This window comes from Narcine bancroftii, chromosome 5 (genome assembly GCF_036971445.1).
Source record: "Narcine bancroftii isolate sNarBan1 chromosome 5, sNarBan1.hap1, whole genome shotgun sequence".
NCBI classification, from domain to species: domain Eukaryota; kingdom Metazoa; phylum Chordata; class Chondrichthyes; order Torpediniformes; family Narcinidae; genus Narcine; species Narcine bancroftii.
Genome location: NC_091473.1, coordinates 166,913,761 through 166,933,839, shown reverse-complemented (window position 1 = coordinate 166,933,839; position 20,079 = coordinate 166,913,761). Strand labels below are relative to the sequence as shown.

The following is a 20,079-nucleotide window of genomic DNA, read 5'->3' as shown; positions in this document are numbered from 1 at the left end:
TTTTTTTTGCACTACTAGTAAGTAAAATTCTGTCTGGTCCACAGGAAAAAAGATTCTCAGTTGTGTGTACTCAGACAAGTCTGAATCTGATTTGTTCAAATTTGACACAAGTGAACTCCCTTCATGCCCCAACTTCCTCCATGACAGATATCTCCAAGCTTCAGCACGACTCTAGAAAAATGAAGATGAGGTGCTCTTCTGAAGGTTTAGTCCTGAGTAAAGGACTTGCTTGGAGGGTGTCACCAACCCCTGTAGCACTGAGCAAGGATGCCCCTGTAGCACTGAGCAAGGATGCCCCTGTAGCACTGAGCAAGGATGCCCCTGTAGCACTGAGCAAGGATGCCCCTGTAGCACTGAGCAAGGATGCCCCTGTAGCACTGAGCAAGGATGCCCCTGTAGCACTGAGCAAGGATGCCCCTGTAGCACTGAGCAAGGATGCCCCTGTAGCACTGAGCAAGGATGCCCCTGTAGCACTGAGCAAGGATGCCCCTGTAGCACTGAGCAAGGATGCCCCTGTAGCACTGAGCAAGGATGCCCCTGTAGCACTGAGCAAGGATGCCCCTGTAGCACTGAGCAAGGATGCCCCTGTAGCACTGAGCAAGGATGCCCCTGTAGCACTGAGCGAGGATGCCCCTGTAGCACTGAGCGAGGATGCCCCTGTAGCACTGAGCGAGGATGCCCCTGTAGCACTGAGCGAGGATGCCCCTGTAGCACTGAGCGAGGATGCCCCTGTAGCACTGAGCGAGGATGCCCCTGTAGCACTGAGCGAGGATGCCCCTGTAGCACTGAGCGAGGATGCCCCTGTAGCACTGAGCGAGGATGCCCCTGTAGCACTGAGCGAGGATGCCCCTGTAGCACTGAGCGAGGATGCCCCTGTAGCACTGAGCGAGGATGCCCCTGTAGCACTGAGCGAGGATGCCCCTGTAGCACTGAGCGAGGATGCCCCTGTAGCACTGAGCGAGGATGCCCCTGTAGCACTGAGCGAGGATGCCCCTGTAGCACTGAGCGAGGATGCCCCTGTAGCACTGAGCGAGGATGCCCCTGTAGCACTGAGCGAGGATGCCCCTGTAGCACTGAGCGAGGATGCCCCTGTAGCACTGAGCGAGGATGCCCCTGTAGCACTGAGCGAGGATGCCCCTGTAGCACTGAGCGAGGATGCCCCTGTAGCACTGAGCGAGGATGCCCCTGTAGCACTGAGCGAGGATGCCCCTGTAGCACTGAGCAAGGATGCCCCTGTAGCACTGAGCGAGGATGCCCCTGTAGCACTGAGCAAGGATGCCCCTGTAGCACTGAGCAAGGATGCCCCTGTAGCACTGAGCAAGGATGCCCCTGTAGCACTGAGCAAGGATGCCCCTGTAGCACTGAGCAAGGATGCCCCTGTAGCACTGAGCAAGGATGCCCCTGTAGCACTGAGCAAGGATGCCCCTGTAGCACTGAGCAAGGATGCCCCTGTAGCACTGAGCAAGGATGCCCCTGTAGCACTGAGCAAGGATGCCCCTGTAGCACTGAGCAAGGATGCCCCTGTAGCACTGAGCAAGGATGCCCCTGTAGCACTGAGCAAGGATGCCCCTGTAGATGGAAGGCTGGGGACTCTCCTGGAGCTGCTTGTCAGTCGGGTGTGCTGGACAAGAGGAGGGAAAAGTCTGTAAAGGTCAGAGGTTCCATTCTGAAAACAAAGCTGCTCTGGTGTTCCCTGACCAAGAGACAGCACATGTCCTTTTATCCCCTGTAAACAGAATCCTAAGTTTTAGGCCTGTAAGTGGTGTAAGCGAGGGGTGTATTGCTCCTTTCTGCTTCTGGACCTGTCCTGACACCCAAAGCAGAGGGGATTTCTGTCCTGTTACTCCAGAGGTGCTCAGGGGTGGGATGATGAAGGGGTGGGGCAGGGGTAGCAATGGAATAGGGGCCTGATGCGCAGCATGGGTTGAGGGTGTCAGTCACTGGTAGCGACTGGCAAGCAGAGGAGAGGAACTGCGTGGGGTATGGAAATGGTGGTCAACAGCTTGGTGCCCCCAACTGAGTGTGCCCTCAACCCATGGAAGAACAAGGATTTTTCTGAGAAAATTAGGGGTTGCCTCAATAGATCCACCTGGTCATTAATAGGACCTGGTGCTGCTCATGGAGTCTGACTGTGCAGTACTTAAAATGATGGGGAAAAGTGCAGAGTTGGCTCCAGTTCAAGCAGTTCCTTGCTGGGCTACTGAGGGAGTGGAAAATACTCTTGAAATGGAGATCACCATCAATGTCAATAGAAGCAGGGGGTCTCTGCAGATTTCACAATCTCCTGGTCTAGAAGCTGCATGAAATGTAAAAAAACAACCCTGGAAAGGGAATATCTTGTGTCTCTGGACAAACACCCTTGCCAGATGGACCATTTTCATGCTTACACCTTGATTTTACCACGAGTACATAGTAATAAACATTCTCCAGTAATAATAGATGTTTTTAGTTGTTGGATAGAGGCAATACCCACCACAGACAATACTGCTCTTACTGTGGTAAAGATACTATTATGGTAAATTATACCCCAGTTTGGTCTGCTGAGGCAAGAAGTTCAGACAATGGTCCTCATTTTGTGGCTAAAATACAATTGGATATTCGGCAACAATTCCACTGCTCCCAATGAATGCTGAAAAATAAACTTGCTAAATTAACAGAGGAAACTGGACTAAATTGGCTAAAGGTGCTACCCCTGACATTATTCAAAATGCAGGTCACTCAGCGACTGGTCCATGGTTTATCACCTGCAGAGATAATCCATGGGGTGCACAGTCCAGGAAAATCACAGCATGTGATTTGCTGTCCTTGGGAGAAGAATTCAGAATGTCAAAGAACTAACTAAATATTTCAGGTTTGATATTTCCAGGTAAGGCACGCCTATCGCGAGGAATCGGAAGAATGTCAACTCCGGCTTGAGCCAGGATACTATGTCCTGATTAAGAACTAGGGTCAGAGAAAGCTGGAATCACAGTGAGAGTGCCCCTTCCAAGTGCTACTAACACCTCCAACCGTAGTAAAGATAGGACAGCCTCAATGGATTCATCACACAGACTGCAAAAGGATTGGTCCCACAGAGGAACAACAACATTATTTAGATAAGGACAAAGGGATTAAAGGACAATAAAAATGAATGGCTGAATTGAATGCTCATTATCTTTTTGGGTGCTCTTGTCATTTTTTTGACTGTCCTGTTGGTCATACATAAGATAAAGGATGTGTGGAATTAAATCCTCAGGCAGATTCACAATCTTTAAGGTCTAAACAAGAATGGCATGACAACACTTACCTACATATGTGCCTGGTGTATGTTGAAACAAGGCATGGACCTCATTGTTGGGGCTGCACCCAATTGCCAACCTACATTGGGTCAGGCAGTCCCCATGGTAGCAATACCATTTAATCAGACAGAACTTCAGGCTCGGAAATGCCACTCTAATTGAATTTTGATCATTATAAAAACTGACCTATTAATGCTGACCTATTAAACATTTATTTAACAATTGGTATAAGCCCTACTATGATCTGTCCAAGACACAACCCCCCCTCCCCCCTACCTATTTACAGGGACAGGCTATTGTACCAAAATAAGTGATCAATTTGACTATTTTACAGGTAAGCAACCCATCTTTGTGATGGACAAAAATATACACATGACTGCCATACTGTTAACTTACCTTGCCTCAGTGATAAGGCATTTTGAGGCTATTACCAACAATCCTTTGGTATGGAATTGCACCACAGAGCAATCTCTGAAACTGAGTGGTTCTTTATGATTCTGTTTCCAAATAATAGTGTGGTCGGGAACTGATCAATGTGGCCAGTGCCCTAGAGAAGCTTGCCAACACCACTGCAAGGATTGAAGAAACTCACTGCGGAGGTCGGGGCTACACGAACCGTGGCTCTGCAGAATCAGATGGCCCTTGATCTGTTGTTGGCAGAAAGAGGTGGTACATGTGCAGTAGTAGGGCAGGAATGCTGCCCCCATATCCCTGATGGGTCTGAAAATATCACCCATTTGGCAAACCACATAAGGGAACGAATATGCAATATCCAGAAAATAGGGGGAAAAAAAAAAATCGATAATTACAACTCCCTGGGACCATCTTTGTAGCCCTTTCATTCAGGGTTTGTGTGACCTGGCTATTATTTTGTTCATTGTGTTGGCCTTGCAACTCTTTTGTATGATCTGATTATGCTGAAAGCCCAAACTATTTTTAACAACCTAAAAAGTTATCATGGAATGATAAAAGGAGGGAATGATAGATTATAGCAGAGATTGTATAGATTTGCTTTATTTTCTTCCCTTTCTATAAATTTCAACAGCAAGAAAAGGCTTAAAAAGAATATTTTTATGGGGAAATATTAAAGTCTGTTTAAGAAATTGTTTTCTTTTAGTACAAGATGTGCAAATCAAGGCCACGCTGTTCTCAAAACTCATGCTAGATGTTTTGCTGAAGTCTGCAGATTACAGGTTGTGTTAACAGTAACAAACAGGCTGTAGAATGGGAAGCAAAACGTAAAAAGGTTTGTGCCCATCTGCGAATGGGCTTTCTTGCAGGTTACAACAGGTCTTCTCGTGTAACAAAGCACCCGCTTTGCAAAGCTAATAAAATTGTGTTGTACTTGCTTTAATACATTTAAGTTAACCTTTTACATTGTTGAGCCAGCTACTGCAACAATACTATTGATTTGTGGTTGATATTTTGTATTCAATAGCCTAATTTAATCAGCTGAATCCTGAGAGAACCAGTCACAAACTTTATATTGAAATAGTCTATGTATTTGCTAATTATTCCAATCCTCATGTCAAGTCCAAAGTCAGTTTACAATCTCTCAAAATAGCATTCAATTCTCTCCAACTGAAATCACATCATCCTCTATCTTTCAGATTTATCTTAAAACCCACTGCTTTGATACAATTTCATAAAAGTGGCCTTTTTTTAATTACTTTTGAGCTTTCTCAAATCACATGTATTAAAGTAAATTTCAATCAGTTTAATAATCTTAAAAATAAATCTCACTGAAGTTAGTGTTAAATTCTATTAAACAAGACAATGAATTTAGTCAAGGAAACAAAATGAGATTGTAAAAGAATACATTATTAATCTCTTTGAAACAATACATGTATTAATTGATTATAATATTAAAATTCATCTCTGGGAACCTGTTTAATTGTGTGTTTTGTACAATAGTTTACACCGTAATTTTAATCAGATTTCTTATTGCAGATGAGAATTGACATTGTATTATAAACACGATTGCATCACATTATCAGGCCATTATGTTCTGAGCAAAGCATCCAGCATATAGAAGGAACATTGATTTGCATTTCATCACTGGCCATGGTATCGGGATGAAGATATCATTTCCCACATGATACTGATCAACGCCATCACATTGACAACTTTCTTCCCCCTTTCCAATGCCCCTTTCTCTACCACTGGCAATGTTTCCGGTCTTCTCTACTGAAACCCTCCAAGGTTTTCTTATCTTTAGACTATTTCAATGTCCTGGTCAGCCTTCCACAAACATATTTTTGAGGAAATCTCTTCTGCTTCAATCTCTCCAAGACTTTATTTTTGAGGTCCTGGAAGTTTCTGGAAACTTTGCATTGCTCCAGCCTTCACTTTCCTTCCACCATCTTCAACCGTCTAAATCCTGCATTTCTAATACATGCCTTTTTGATGTATTTTAGTTTATTTTGTGTCAATTAAATTGAGCTTCTATTAAGAATAACAATTACATTTCAATCCCTTTTATAAATTGTTTTTTGTTTTCCCCCCCATTAAACAATAAATGCAATTTTTTGCTAGAAAATGTAATAAATTATTTTTACCAATAAAACATCTGTTATGGAATAAGTTAAAAATAAAATTATGATTAAAAATATATCTTAAAAGAGTAATTGTAAGGTTTAGTCATTAGGTCACATTTTACAAACAAATATCTCATATACCATGCAAGACCTATGCAAGAGTGGACTTCATGTCTGCAGTGGCTTTGCAGAGACAATGGGAGGTGCTTGTGAGAGTTTCACAAGAAAGTGTTAATGGACCAGCATGTTTGAACAGTGTCCAGGCTCAATAACTGAGAAATCTTTTGCTGCTAGAATGGGACCAAGTTTTAAGTTTCTGGTTGGAGTTTATTGTCCTAAGAGGGCCATGTGGTTTTGCAAACTGAGAGAAAACATCATTTTTTTTTAAAGGAGAAAGAGAGACAGAGTATTCTGCAGTTTGTGGTGAAGGCTGCAAGTTGGCAGACCTGCTGCACAACTTCATTTCAAGACAGGTTTTGAGTTCTGAGTTCAGCCTATTCTAAATCTCTGTAGTTAATTGCAGAGGCTGTGGCTGGTTATTGTGCTTCTCCAAAAATAGGGCAAAAGGAATAACTCTGTGGTAACGTTGAAGAAGAGGTTATCTTTTGGAAAAACCCAAGTTTCTTTGGTAAGACACTTCAGTTGCTGATTGAAGGAGATCAGTTTGTGTGTCCAATGAACAACAAATATTTCTCTGAAACCAACAAAGACCTTCCTGAGTGGAAGCACCAGAGCCTGGTGAAGATAATAAAATGTTTAATTCTGTGCACAGTATGGAAGATTGCCTGATACTAGTGAACTTGGAGAAGTGAAAAGTGAATGATTGGACAGTAAATTACATACATATGTAAATTACATACATATGACAGTAAATTACATTCATATGACAGTAAATTACATACATTTGACAGTAAATTACATACATATGTAAAATTAGAAGGGGGTTGCTAGGTGAGTTTAAATAGTAATAAGTTAAATATCGATATTATTAATGTATTAAGAAAATAAAACCAGTTTTGTGTAGGTAGCCATTGTCTTAGTGAATTTCTGTTGCTACTGGTTTTTGAATTCTTTGGGCTCCTAACACATCTTTATCTCAATCTTGAGCTTTGATGGTAATGGTGTTCAGGATGATATTCTTGCTGCAATAATCTTCTTTATAGTAGAAAGCAGAAGCAGCCAGAGCAGAAAATTATGCCCTTACAAATATCCATTAACAATTTCCCATCCCTCCTCCACACCCACCCAGTCCCTCCTGGGCAGAAAATACTATCCTGGAGTTATTACCCAGAATCCATGCAATTCCATACCCAAATGGCTTTGTTGCATGCAATGATAACAGGGTGTTTGACTGCAAGGGTGACAAAATGAGAGTCACAACTGTTACGAGTCCAGAGGACCCCAAAACCCAGCAGCAATAGATTTGCACCACGACAAAGGCTGGCTTAAACAAAAGTTGATTTTAATTATCTTTGAATATGAAAATAGAATCAAACTTTAACTTATCTCTATTGACTCACTTAACTTCCTTCTAATTCTAAGTGCACGTGTGTTTAATGTGTGTGCGAGTTCAACAAAGTTCTTTGGTTCACAGTCCAATCTCACTGGTTACAAGGAATTCTTGTACTGTGCACAGAAGTTAACATTAATAAAGTTCACCAGGCTTTGGTACTTAACAGGTAAATGGTTACCACTCAGAAGGGTTCTTGTTAGTTTTCAGAGAGAGTTTTTCTTGTTCCAGGACATCCATAACTGGTTCTTGCTGACAAAACTCACCCCCTTCAGGGTCTTCCAGATGATAACCTCTTTCTTTCAGGTCACCAGAGTGCCTTTCTGTTTCTCCTCTTACAAGGGAAACACCAGACAGCCAGTCCTCTCCTTTGACCAGGCCGCCTTCCAAAGCTTGCCCCTCTGGAACCTATGTCTGTGTCTCCTCTCTCTCACTCCCTCCAACTCTTGAGAGCACAGCCTCTTTTTTTCTGCTCTCTGCCTGCAAAGATCACATGACCTTCCAGATAGTAAATGCTCTTTTCCAGACAAAGCTGCTACTGCCTGTTGTTACATTTATAGCCTTTTGAAAATAACAGTTCATCATGAGTCTGAGCTCTCTTACAAAAGCTCCTGCAAAAATTCTGTGTTTTAAAGTATTTGTGTGTGACCTGCTCTAACAAACCTTTCCCAATTTATCTCCCAAACACCTCACACATCCTGAACCTGAATCATTATCAGCAGAACTCTTCCCCACCACCCCCACCATTTGATTTAATCTTCCAGCACAATATATCGCATATATAGGATCACGGTAGCTAAGTTACCAAAATACGTAGCCAGAATTCTGGAGCACTGAGTTAGAGTTCTTCTGTCCACTGAACCCATTTATAGTAATCACATTTTATTTTGCCCACATCCCCATTACCTTCCCCAAATTTTACCATTCACTTAACACAGGAAACAACTCATCCACCAACAGTCTGCTAGAGGAACTCAGCAGTTTGAACAGCATCAGTGGCACACTGATTTGATGCTGCTCAACCCTCGGAGAGCCTCCAGCTCTTTAGGTTTAGCTTCAGATCTGCAGCCTCAAATTAACCTATCAAATCCTGAAAGTGGAAAGAAGCAGGAACACTTGGAGGAAACTAGTTGAAAGCATGCACACTTCACACAAACACCGGAGGTCAGTGCTGAAGCCAGGTTTTTGGTGTTCTAAGGCAGTGACCGAACTGTCGTCAATCCAAGTCCAAAGAAACAAATTCAAATCCAATGAAGGCATCTTAGAAATTTCAAAAATCAAGTGTTAGTAATTTTGAACTTATAAGGAGTTGGTCAGTAATAATGAGCATGAAACAATTGAATGGAATTTAAAAAAATACATTAAATAGCTGCCAAAATTGCTCAATATGAATTACTGCACATGAATTCAAATGCCAAGTTCTCCAGGATTTGATCATATAACATTGATGCAACAATACACTGAAGAGTCATATTATTTGGAGTGCTGAGTAAAGCTTATTCTCATATGCGAATCAACATTTAATGCGAGTTCATTGTCATATACATAAAATTTATAGATGCACTGAAATTCTTACTTGCTGCTGTCAAAAATGTGCGGAAGATACAACTACAATAGTAAAAATATGAATTACTACAAATACTAAGGCAGAAAAGAGAAAATATCAAAGGATAGATAAATAATTATTCACAGTTGCAGTTAGTGCAAGAAGGCAGGGAACTTGAAGACTGCTGCAAACTGCAGAGTGGATCGCAGGAGACATGTGAGAGGCCATAGGAAGCGCTGCTGGAGAAGGCAGAAACGTAGAAAATGGGCCAGCATCAGGGTGAGACTGAGAGTTAATCCCTTTAGACCCACGCTCCTGACCATTTTACTCTTAAATGTAAGATTACTGGAGTGGAAAATGGATTACCCGGGGCTGCATCTGAACCAGAGAGGACTGCAAGGCTGCTGTGCTATGGTGATTACAAAACATGGCTTCAGGACACCATTCAAGACTCAGCAATCTAGATGGATGGCTTTATTTCCTTCAAGGCAGACAGATACCCTACTGCTTCTGGCAAGACTCGGTGAGGGGGGGTTTGTGCATTTATATCAATGAGAACTGGTGCACATCTCTGTTGGGATAGGTGAAATACAGACCCTCTACCTGCCCAAGGAATTCTTGACAACACTGATTGCTGCAGTCACGTCCACCTTCGGCAAACAAGGGTAAAGCCATGAAGGAGCTTTATGGTGCAATGATTGTTGCTGGTGACTTCAATCACGCCAACCTGAAAACGATCTTACCACAGTTTCAACAGGATGTGAACTTCACCACCAGAGGAGAGAACACCTTAATTGGGGTGTACACCAATGTCCCTGGTGCACCTCTCCCCCATCTTTGTTACTCAGATCACATATCTGTCCTACTAAGCCCAGCCAACAGACCACTGGCAATGCAACTATGTCAGATCACAGGGAGATCAGGATGTGGCTGGGGAGGGTGGGGCCATGGTAGCGCTGCAAGACTGCTTTGATACCACAGACTGGTGCTGTTTCAGGCAAGTGGCCACCTACAATGGTCCTGCAATTATAGAGGAGTACGTGAGCTCAGTGACTAGCTACATCGCCAAGTGCACTGAAGATGTCACTGAGACCAAATCCTTCACAACCAGGGCTAACCCAGAAACTATAGTTGGATGCAGAGATCCAGGCCCTTCTCAGAACTCATGATGGCAGGGGATAGGATGGCATTAATATCAGCCAGGGCTGAACTCTCCTGTGCAATCTGGAAGGCAAAGTGAGGGTGCACACAGAAGAGACGCAGCCAGCTGTGCGACACCAGGAACATGAGACGCATGTGGCAAGGGATCAAAACTATTGCGGATCACAAGTCAACTATGCAAATAAAGGATAATGATGCCTCCCTTTCAGACAGACTAAACACCTTCTATGGACGGTTTGATGAGAAGAACAGGATGATGCCAAAGGCCTGTGTCTCCCTGATGAATGGGCCCCCAATATAGCCAATGCGGATGTAAGGAAAACCCTATCTAGGCTGAACCCACACACGGCAAGTGAGATTAGGCAACATACCTGGTCGGGTACTGAAGGACTGGGCAGACCAATTGACAGAGGTCTTCATAGACATCTTCAACACCTCACTGCAGCAGTCCATCATTCCCACACGGTTCAAGACAGCCACTATCATCCCAGTACCCAAGAGGACGACAACAACATGGCCTCAATGTTATTCCATTGTGTGGCACTGACCTCCACCGTTATGAATTGTTTTGAGTGTCAGGTGATGGAATGCATCACAACACACCTCCCAGGGACGTTGGATCCATTTTAATTTGCCTATAGAAGAAAACGTTCCACAGGTGATGCTACAGTCTTATCGCTTCACTCTGTTCTGACCCATCTGGAGAACGATGCCTCATATACCAGGCTGCTCTTCATTGACTTCAGCTTGATGTTTAATAAGATCAGTCCCCAGAGGCTGGTGGAGATGCTAACCTTGTTGGGACTTAACACCCCTCTCTGATTCTGGATACTGGACTTCCTAATGGAAAGATCACTGTCTGTCCGGGTTAGTAGCAAAATATCAAGTGCCATCAAACTGAGCACTAACACACCTCAGGGTTGTGTGCTCAGGCTGCTGCTGTTCACGCTACTGACCCACGACTGCATCACCAGATCCAGCTCCAACCATGTCATCAAGTTTACGGATGAGGCAACAATGATGAGTCGCACTAGAGAGAAGAGGTTCCTTGGAGTTCACTTAACTAATGGATACACAACATCTCCTCACTTGTCAGGAAGGCGCCACAGCAACTGTACTTCCTGAGAAGCAGGCCGGGCTACTGGCCACCATTATGTCAACCTTCTATAGGAGCTCTAATCCAGAGCACGCTGGCCAGCTGCAACACAGTGTGGTAGAGTTGCTACAGAGAAATGGATCAGAGGTCAATCGACAGGTCCACAAGAGTGGCAGAGAAGATCACTGGAATCTCCCGACCCCTATTGACATGATCGATCGGGATCATTGTGTGAAGAGGGCACCTGCCACCCTGCACACAGCCTCTTTCAACTCCTCCCACAGGGGAAGAGATACAGAGGTATCAAAGCCAGCACCACCAAGCTGACGAACAGCTTCTTCCCATGGGCAGCGAGAATGCTGAACGACCAAAGGAACTACTCGCACTAACCATCCATGACTCTCATTTGTACAAAGCAATATTTATTTATTTAGATATAATACTTGTCCTGTATGCCTGGTTGTATGACTGTATGTTTTTGCACCAAGGACTGGAGAACACTTCGATGGGCAGCAAAAATGCTGAACGACCAAAGGAACTACTCACACTAACCATCCATGTCTCTCATTTATACAAAGCAAAATTTATTTATTTAGATATAATACTTGTCCTGTATGCCTGGTTGTATGACTGTATGTTTTTGCACCAAGGACTGGAGAACACTTCCCATGGGCAGCAAAAATGCTGAACGACCAAAGGAACTACTCACACTAACCATCCATGTCTCTCATTTATACAAAGCAAAATTTATTTATTTAGATATAATACTTGTCCTGTATGCCTGGTTGTATGACTGTATGTTTTTGCACCAAGGACTGGAGAACACTTCCCTTGGGCAGTGAAAATGCTGAACGACCAAAGGAACTACTCACACTAACCATCCATGACTCTCATTTATACAAAGCAATATTTATTTATTTAGATATAATACTTGTCCTGTATGCCTGGTTGTATGACTGTATGTTTTTGCACCAAGGACTGGAGAACACTTCCCATGGGCAGCGAAAATGCTGAACGACCAAAGGAACTACTCACACTAACCATCCATGACTCTCATTTATACAAAGCAATATTTATTTATTTAGATATAATACTTGTCCTATATGCCTGGTTGTATGATTGTATGTTTTTGCACCAAAGACTGGAGCACACTTTCATCAGGTTGTACTTGCACAATCAGATGGCTTGAAAATAAGGTGCTATTTTTGTGGTGCAGATCAGTGGCCCCAGTGTGCTTCATGGTCAGGAATAATATGAGGAGGTTCAAAAGTCTGACAGACATTGGATAAAAACTGCTCTTAAACTTGGAGTTGCTGAACTTCAGGCAGAAAGTATAGAAGCCTGAAGGGAGCAGCAGAAAGAAATCATTGCCTTTTTGATGTTGGCAGTCCTTTTGAGGCAGCATCTCACATTGTAAAACACAAAAGTTTGCAGACACCAGGATTGAAGTAAAAACACAATGCTAGAGAAACTCAGCAGGTCAAACAGTACACTTTATATAGCAAAAATATAGATACATTGCCAACATTTCAGGCTGGAGTCCCTCATGAAGCCCTTGATGAAGGGCTCAAGCCCGAAACAGAAGTTATGTATCTTTACTATATAAAGTTCACTGTTTGGCCTGCTGAGTACCTCTGATTCTTTCAATGGATGGGAGGTTCATAACCGAGAAGGACTTGACGAGGTTTGTTGAGTGCCACTACTTTCACATTTACCCCACCCCATTCCAAAGAGAAACTCCAATATCCTGGCCAGCTTTTAATGCTCCACAAACATTCCAATTAAAATGGATATTGCATTGCTTGCATTTCTAATTACATTTCAAAAATAAATAAAGTATGACATGAACCAATATTCAATTACAAATTGCAATGAGTCTAGTTAATCCAATCAAGTTATGAAGAAAGAATTACAAAAGATTTCATAATGGAATCTGTTTATATGAAATTTTCCTGATTAATCAGTATTCAAACTTTACTGAGAGATTCTGCTGCATGGCCAGAGACCAAAAATGTGAAATTGTGTTCTGGTTCTTCAATGCTTCAAATTCTCAGTACACTTACTAAGTTATTCCTGATTTTAATCAGACCATAACTTGCAGCAATATCTTCACCAGCCTAGACCTAAACTGTAGAAATGTGTTGCTGGTTCTTTCCACTTTTATTTCTCTACTGCTTGATGTTGCTTAATATAAACCTCTGAACAAATTTTGCCACTTGTTCAAATCTTGCTATTTTTCTTTACTTCAGAATTTGATTTGGCTCCGATGTAGTTCCTTGGGATACAACAAAGTTGAAGCTTACTTTCTACTTGAGCATGCACAAACAATTTTGTTAGATGAACTCAGCAGGTCAGACAGCATCCATAGGTCACAATGGACATTTATAAATTTCAGGTCAGGTCCCTTTAGTGAGACAAAAGTGAAAAAGGGATAATGTTACCTTCTTAAAAAGTGGTGGGGGGGGGAAGAAATGGGCCAAGAAGTTAAAAGGCTGAGGACAGAAGGTGTGAGAGGTTAACCGAATGTGAAATCATTTCTTTTTGGTTCTCCTTGGGAATTTCCAATGAAATGTTCCATTTTGGTTTTGTGGGTTTTTAAGACTGCTAAAATGATACCAATGTGAAAGTTACAGATTTCCACAAAGCTTTGTCGTTGTTTTTCAAGACCTGCGATTACAGGGGAGGAAGAGAATAAGGTGAAACACTAAAGTCTGCAGACACCATGACTGGTAGTAAAAACATACAGGAATTTAGCCGGTCTCACAACATCCAGAGGAAGTAAAGATATATTGCGGATGTTTCAGGTCAGAGGCCTTCTTCCAGGAATAAGCAAAAAGGAAGGTGTCAGAATAAAGATTGAAAGGGAGAGAAGTCGAAACCAACAAAAGGTGTTGATTGGATGAGAGGTGATAGGAGATAAAGGAAAAGGGGGGGGGGGGGAAGGAAGGAGAAAGAAGGTGCTTTCAGGTGGCCAAAATACCCAGACATAAAGCAGCCTATTGTACTCCAATGCGGCTATCTGAAAATGGAGAACCCGGCCAGGAGGAGTACTTACCTATAATCTCTGGCTCTGAGAATCCACCGTTGCACCTGAAAGCAGCAGTGGGACGACAGCCACAGTCCACAGGAGCCGGCGTTCGCTCAGACGCGGCTCTCCCTCAGCCGGCACGTTCAGGCGACAGAAAGGGGTCGTCTCCGCGGCCCCCTGAACCTCCCTGCTGCCCTCCCCCAGCCGCGTCTGCCAGCGCATTAGCTGCATCCGAGCACCTGAAAGCGGCGAGAGCGAAAGGGGGGGGGGATACGCGCACTGGGGGGAAAGTGGGGAAGGGGGTGCAACAGAAGCCAGGGGAGTCGATGTTAACGCCAATCGGAGGGAGGGGGCCCAGTCAGAAGATGAGGTGCTATTCCTCCAAAGTGCAGGTCGTCGCAGCCTGGCAGTGCATGTAGGAAGGGGCACGGAAATGGGTGGCCCGGTCTTGCGGCGGGCAGAGCCGAAGGGCTCAACTGAACGTCTCTCCGACGTTAGATCCCGCCGCAGAAACCAATCATTGACTCAGCCGCCCCCATTTGATCCCCGAGGCCACATCTCATGTGCAAAGGGATGCCCTTTCCGCTCGCATCCAGTTTCGCTTCAGCGCTCGGACGCAACCCACGGAGGGGGGGGGGGGCGGCCAAGGCCATGGGGTCAACCCGCCCGGCCATCGGACGAGACTGCACCCACGCAGCTCCTCCCACCTTGATTTCTGGAGCTGGGGGGGGGCGGGTCTCCGTATCATATAAAAGCGGGCAGACTTACGCATAACAATCGGGGCCCACAGGAAAATAAAGCGGCTACCGCCGCCTCCTCTGGGGCTCCAGCTTCTCGCCTCATCCTCCGCGCAGGAACACTCCATTCACACCTGCACCGGAAGCCGCATTTAATTGGCAGCGCGGCCAGCCAATCAGCAGGCGACGGCCGGCAGCAGGATTTCCGCCCGGTGACGTTCCAGCTGTGGATGCTTCGTTGCCATCGCCCACGCCCCCTCCCACCTCCCCCTAGTTCGTGGGCTGGGAGGCCGCAGAAATGCCAGGCGTCGAGAAGCTGCCGATCGAGGAAACTCTGGAAGACAGTCCGCAGGTACGGGCGAAGGAAGGGGCGGGGGGGCCCTCTCTCCCGGCGGTGGCGTGACCCCGGCCGAGGGGTCGACCCGGCGGCAGCCACTTCAGGGAGTTTGCGAGCCGCCCTGTGCTGGCCCATTTATAGGTCCTCTTCATGTTAAACGGGGTAAACAACGTTGCTCCAAGGCACGAAATGATCCGAGGCTTTCGCAGCGAAGCCTGGGGTGAAACTTGTTGGGATTGGTGAAGATAAGCAGCTAAAGTACTGATTTGAACCAAGCGAATTCAACGCGAGCAGATAAACAAGCTGAAGGCTCCCTTGGCTGGCATTCTGCAGCACAATGCACTTGCATCTCGGGACATCCCAAAACTTTTTGCCTGTATTTAAATAGTTTTCAAGTGTTGTAATGGTAGTCACACCCGTTGCTAACTTGCCTGCAGCACTTTCCCACGGCGAAATGGTCTGTTTTAGCAACGTAAAGTGCCTGGGTCAAACTTATTCTGCCTCGGCCCATTGACCATAGCCTCCGCACCGCCCCCTCCATATCTCCTGTCCCTGGACCTATCCAAATGTTTCTTAAGTGTCAAAACTGGGCCTGTCTTCACCACTTCAGCTGGCAGCTCTCCCCACTCGTTGCAGGAAAGATACTGGGGTCTTCACGTTCCCCTCACTTGTCTGAAAACCAGACACCAAACAGTTTTTCCATGTCTGCTTTTTCCAAATCTGCTTTTGGCCCCCAACGCGACCCACACTCAACTCACGCTTGAATATCCCGTGTTGGTTATCAGTGCAACCCAAGGGAATCCATACTTTTTAGGTGCCAGCAGGAAAACAGAGTCCAGAGCCTATGATTTGCTGCATCCGGACACCCCACTCGTCCAGCGCCGCTGCAAACACCGTTGTAACCCCCCCCCCCCCAGTCCAGTCCTGCACTGCTGCGAACATCCTTTCCTGCCCCCGGTCTGCTGTCTGAATTGGGAGCTCAGATAGGCGGTGGTAGGTTGTTGCGTGGATCTACCGTCAGGAGTTTGAATAGGCAGGGAGGGGGGGGGGGGTCAGGGGTTCGGATAGGTGGGCAGCCAGGACATTGGAGGTTCCAATGGGAAGGTTGCCGATGCATAGGGAGATCTAGTGGGTAAACGGCCAGAGCGATGGAGGGTCCTCAAAAGGGACTCTGAGAGCTCCAGTAGGCGGGCGGCCAGGGCATCGGCAGCCACGGTTGGTGGACTGCTTGGGAAAGGGTCCGCTGCCGGGGCGCCATAGCTACAGTAGGCGGATGGCCGGGGCATTGGGAGCGATGGTTGGCGGTCTGCTGGGTCGAGGGTCTGCTGTCAGGAGCTCAGATGGCCGCCACAAACACCCCCAATCCAGGTCCAGAAACCCTTCTACTTGGAGCGTGTCTTTGTTTAGCATGTATCTGAAATCAGCACAAAAAATTAACGTACCACCGTTACTATGATTGTATTATCCAAAAAATTCCGAAAAGTGTCTGGTCCCGAGGGTTTTGGATAAAAGATTCTGTACCTGCATTGTGAAATCACTTTTTTGCACTTGGTTAACTGTGAATATTCATTTCTACTTTTTTTGTATTTATTGTCTCTTTTTAATTCAGTTAAGTATGCTATTGTTGCTTATTGTCTTTTTAGTTGCCTTTGTAATATAGTTTTACAAAGTGTCCATTCAGTTCCAGCAAGCCAGTGCATAAGTATATTTTATGGTGGAAATGACAATAAACATTATAAATATCTTTCACATAGGACAACTGAAAGGACTTTGTATTCATTGGAGTACCATTTTTACAATGCAAGCAAACATTGCACTTATCATCTCCGACAAAGTACGACAAATTTGCTTGGATGTTGATCCAAGGGTAAATGTATTCAAGAAAAAATTTAAAGCCTTCCTCTTCACATGGAACCTCTTGTGATCTGAAAGATGGTACATCTGACAGTTTTATACTTAATTAATGATTTAAAAAAAACAAAGTTGTTTCTTCAGCGAAACAATTAATTGTGATTCTAATTAAAAGTTTCTGGCCCTTCATTTTTCAATCCTCACTTGACTGTTGTCTACTTGAGGAGACGGTTCACTTTCATCAAGCAATTCACATGCACAGTTATGACTTCATTTAATGTAGAAACATTAAGATTAACTTGTATAAATGAAAACTTCAAAAGATATCCAAAAGCCTATTTGTCCAACTTTATTTTTACATTTTGGGCAGACACGTTCACTGCTGGGTGTGTTTGAAGAAGATGCGGGTTCAGTCTCAAATTACCTCAGCCAACTCTATAATGCCATGAAGCGGATTTACAATGCACAGGTACAGTTGTAAGTTATCAGAAACTGGAGATCAATCTTTGTACTTAATTTTTTTCTTCATTTTTGATTGCATGTTTGGCTTTAAAAACGTAATTTAAATAAATTTAAAAAAAAAGAAACTAGTGATCAGTGTAGAATGAAATCTATACCGTACAGTGGAATGACAAATATTTACAACTTTATTCCAGAAGCTAAAATGCTTTTGGCACTGAAAATCTGAAATACAACAGAAAAAGATGGGAATACTCAGCAAGTTAGGTAGCATCTGTAGAAAGGGAGACAAGAGTCCGCTTACCAGATCTTTGATTTTTCATCAGAGAAAAAAAGTTAGAAATCAAACCTTTTTTTAAGTTGAAAAGGGAGGTGAATAGAAATGGAATGTGTATGATAAGGTGGAGAGCTTCATAAGCATTATTTATTGAATGATTTATCTGGATGATGTGGTAAATTTGATCAACAAGCTTGCAGATTACACAGTGATTGGAGGCATTGTGGACAGCAAAGAAGGCTTTCAAAGCTTGCAGAGGAATCTGAACCAGCTGAAAAGATCAGATGAAAAATGGAATTTAATGGAGACAAGTGTGAGGTGTTGTATTTGGAAGGACAAACCAAGAAAGGATGTACACAGTAAATGGTAGGGCACTGAGAAGTGAGGTAGAACAGAGGGATCTGGGGATAATTCCCTGATAGTGGCGTCACAGGTGGATAGGGTTGTAAAGAGAGCTTTTGTCATATTGGCCTTCATAAAGTATTCAGTACAGGTATGGGGATGTTATAGTAAAGTTGTATAAGATTGTTGAGTATTTTGTGCAATTTTGGTCACCTAACTATGGGAAAGATATCAATAAGATTGAAACAATTCAGAGAAGATTTACTAAGATGTAGGAACTAAGTTGTAGGGAAAGAAGAGACAGGTTAGGACTTTATTCCCTGGAATGTAGAAAAATGAGGGAGATTTGATAGAGGTATACAAAATTATGAGTGGGATAAACAGAGTAAATCCAAGTAGGCTTTTTCCACTAAGGTTAGGTGAGATGCAAACCAGAGGACATGGGTTCAGGGTGAAAGGTGAGAGTTTATGGGGAACATTAGGAGAACTTCTTCACACAGAGAGTGGTGGGAGTGTGGAATGAGCTGTTAGCTGAAGTGGTGAATGCGGGCTTAATTTTAACATTAATGAAAAATTTGGGCAGGTAAATGGATGAGAGGGGCATAGAGGATGATGAACCAGGTGGGATTAGGTAGTTTAATATTTTGGCACAGACCAGAAGGGCCTGTTTTCTGTGCTGTAATATTCTGTGATTCTATGTTGAGAAAACTTGATCAAAGTATTTTCAATTTGGAAATCAAAACCTCTCGTTATTTTATAGGATTATTGAGTTTTCCAAGTTTATAGCTTTTGTTTTTACATATTTAGCAAAGATATCATTGATTGTGGCCTTAACCTATACAGAATTGGGGAAATCTGGTTTGTGTCAACATTTGATCTTAACCAAGAGCATATTTGGATTAGAGCATGTGCCATGCATAAAATAAACAGCTATAAGTAGATTCCCAATGAAGGACGTGCATGGTATTAAATATTGACAATCTGTGGTGTCCTGGTTAGTCATATATTGCTGCTTTTGGGTTTTGAGTGTAGCTAGCATGGTCTTTCATCTATGATAATGAATGAAATAATTGCTGGGACAATTAGTTACATAATAAATTATTTGAAGGTTTAGGGGATGGAATTGCTCCACTGCATAGATTCTGGGCTGAATATCCTCCTTCTATGTTATTAGGAAATACAAAATAGCTTTGAGTATTTTGAAAATAGGTAATCTGTCAGATGCTGCCTGTCCTTATAAGAGTCAGTACCATCAGTGCAAGGAAGAAAATTCTGCAACTTGTTTTAATCTCTTTTTGTTTCTTATTAGAATGAATTAAGCACAGCAACACATCTGACTTCCAAGTTGCTTAAGGAATACAAACAACAGGTAAAAATAAATCATAGGAAGTGACCACAGCAAAATTGGAGAGGAATTCTGAATGGAAATTCTTAAAATTGTGATTTAAGTGGCTAAGGATACTAGGAGGAAACAACTCTTCTGACTGAAAATTCGATCTTCCATTAAAATTGTGTGAGGGGCAAGGTTGAGAAATTTCTTTACCAAGCTGTTGGAAAAAAGTATGCTTCGCCAAAAAGAGTCGTTTGATTGAAAGGCTACTTTGTTTCTGTTGTTCGGGAAAAATTTGATGCAGAACATGCAAGGCCCAGCAAGATTCGGCTTTAGATTTTGCTGTAAGAGACCTGGCACAGACTCAAGTACTTTGATGATTGAACTATTTAAGTAGGTTATCACTAAGTTATAAATGGCCTCTTCTTCGATTCTGAAATCAGAAGGTCTCAGTTAATTGTAAATTATGCTAAAGTTGAATCAGAGCCAAGTCTTAAGTTCTTGTAAAGGATCAGAGAAAGTAAAGTTTGATAATAGGATTAAATACATAATCAATGATTCAAAGTATTTACAGTAATTTTATTTTCCTG

The 20,079-nt window shown here is 43.4% G+C and overlaps 1 protein-coding gene across 1 annotated transcript in view; it reads left to right on the top strand.

The window, feature by feature from the left end:
- Positions 1 to 15,096: 15,096 nt before the first annotated feature.
- appl1 (adaptor protein, phosphotyrosine interaction, PH domain and leucine zipper containing 1) overlaps positions 15,097 to 20,079 on the top strand; it is a 65,028-nt gene continuing 60,045 nt past the window's right edge. Inside the window, exons 1-3 of the mRNA XM_069939632.1 lie at positions 15,097 to 15,245; positions 17,452 to 17,550; positions 19,469 to 19,528. Coding sequence (XP_069795733.1) covers positions 15,192 to 15,245; positions 17,452 to 17,550; positions 19,469 to 19,528 — 213 coding nt within the window. The 5' untranslated portion in view covers positions 15,097 to 15,191. The remainder of the gene's footprint in view (positions 15,246 to 17,451; positions 17,551 to 19,468; positions 19,529 to 20,079) is intronic.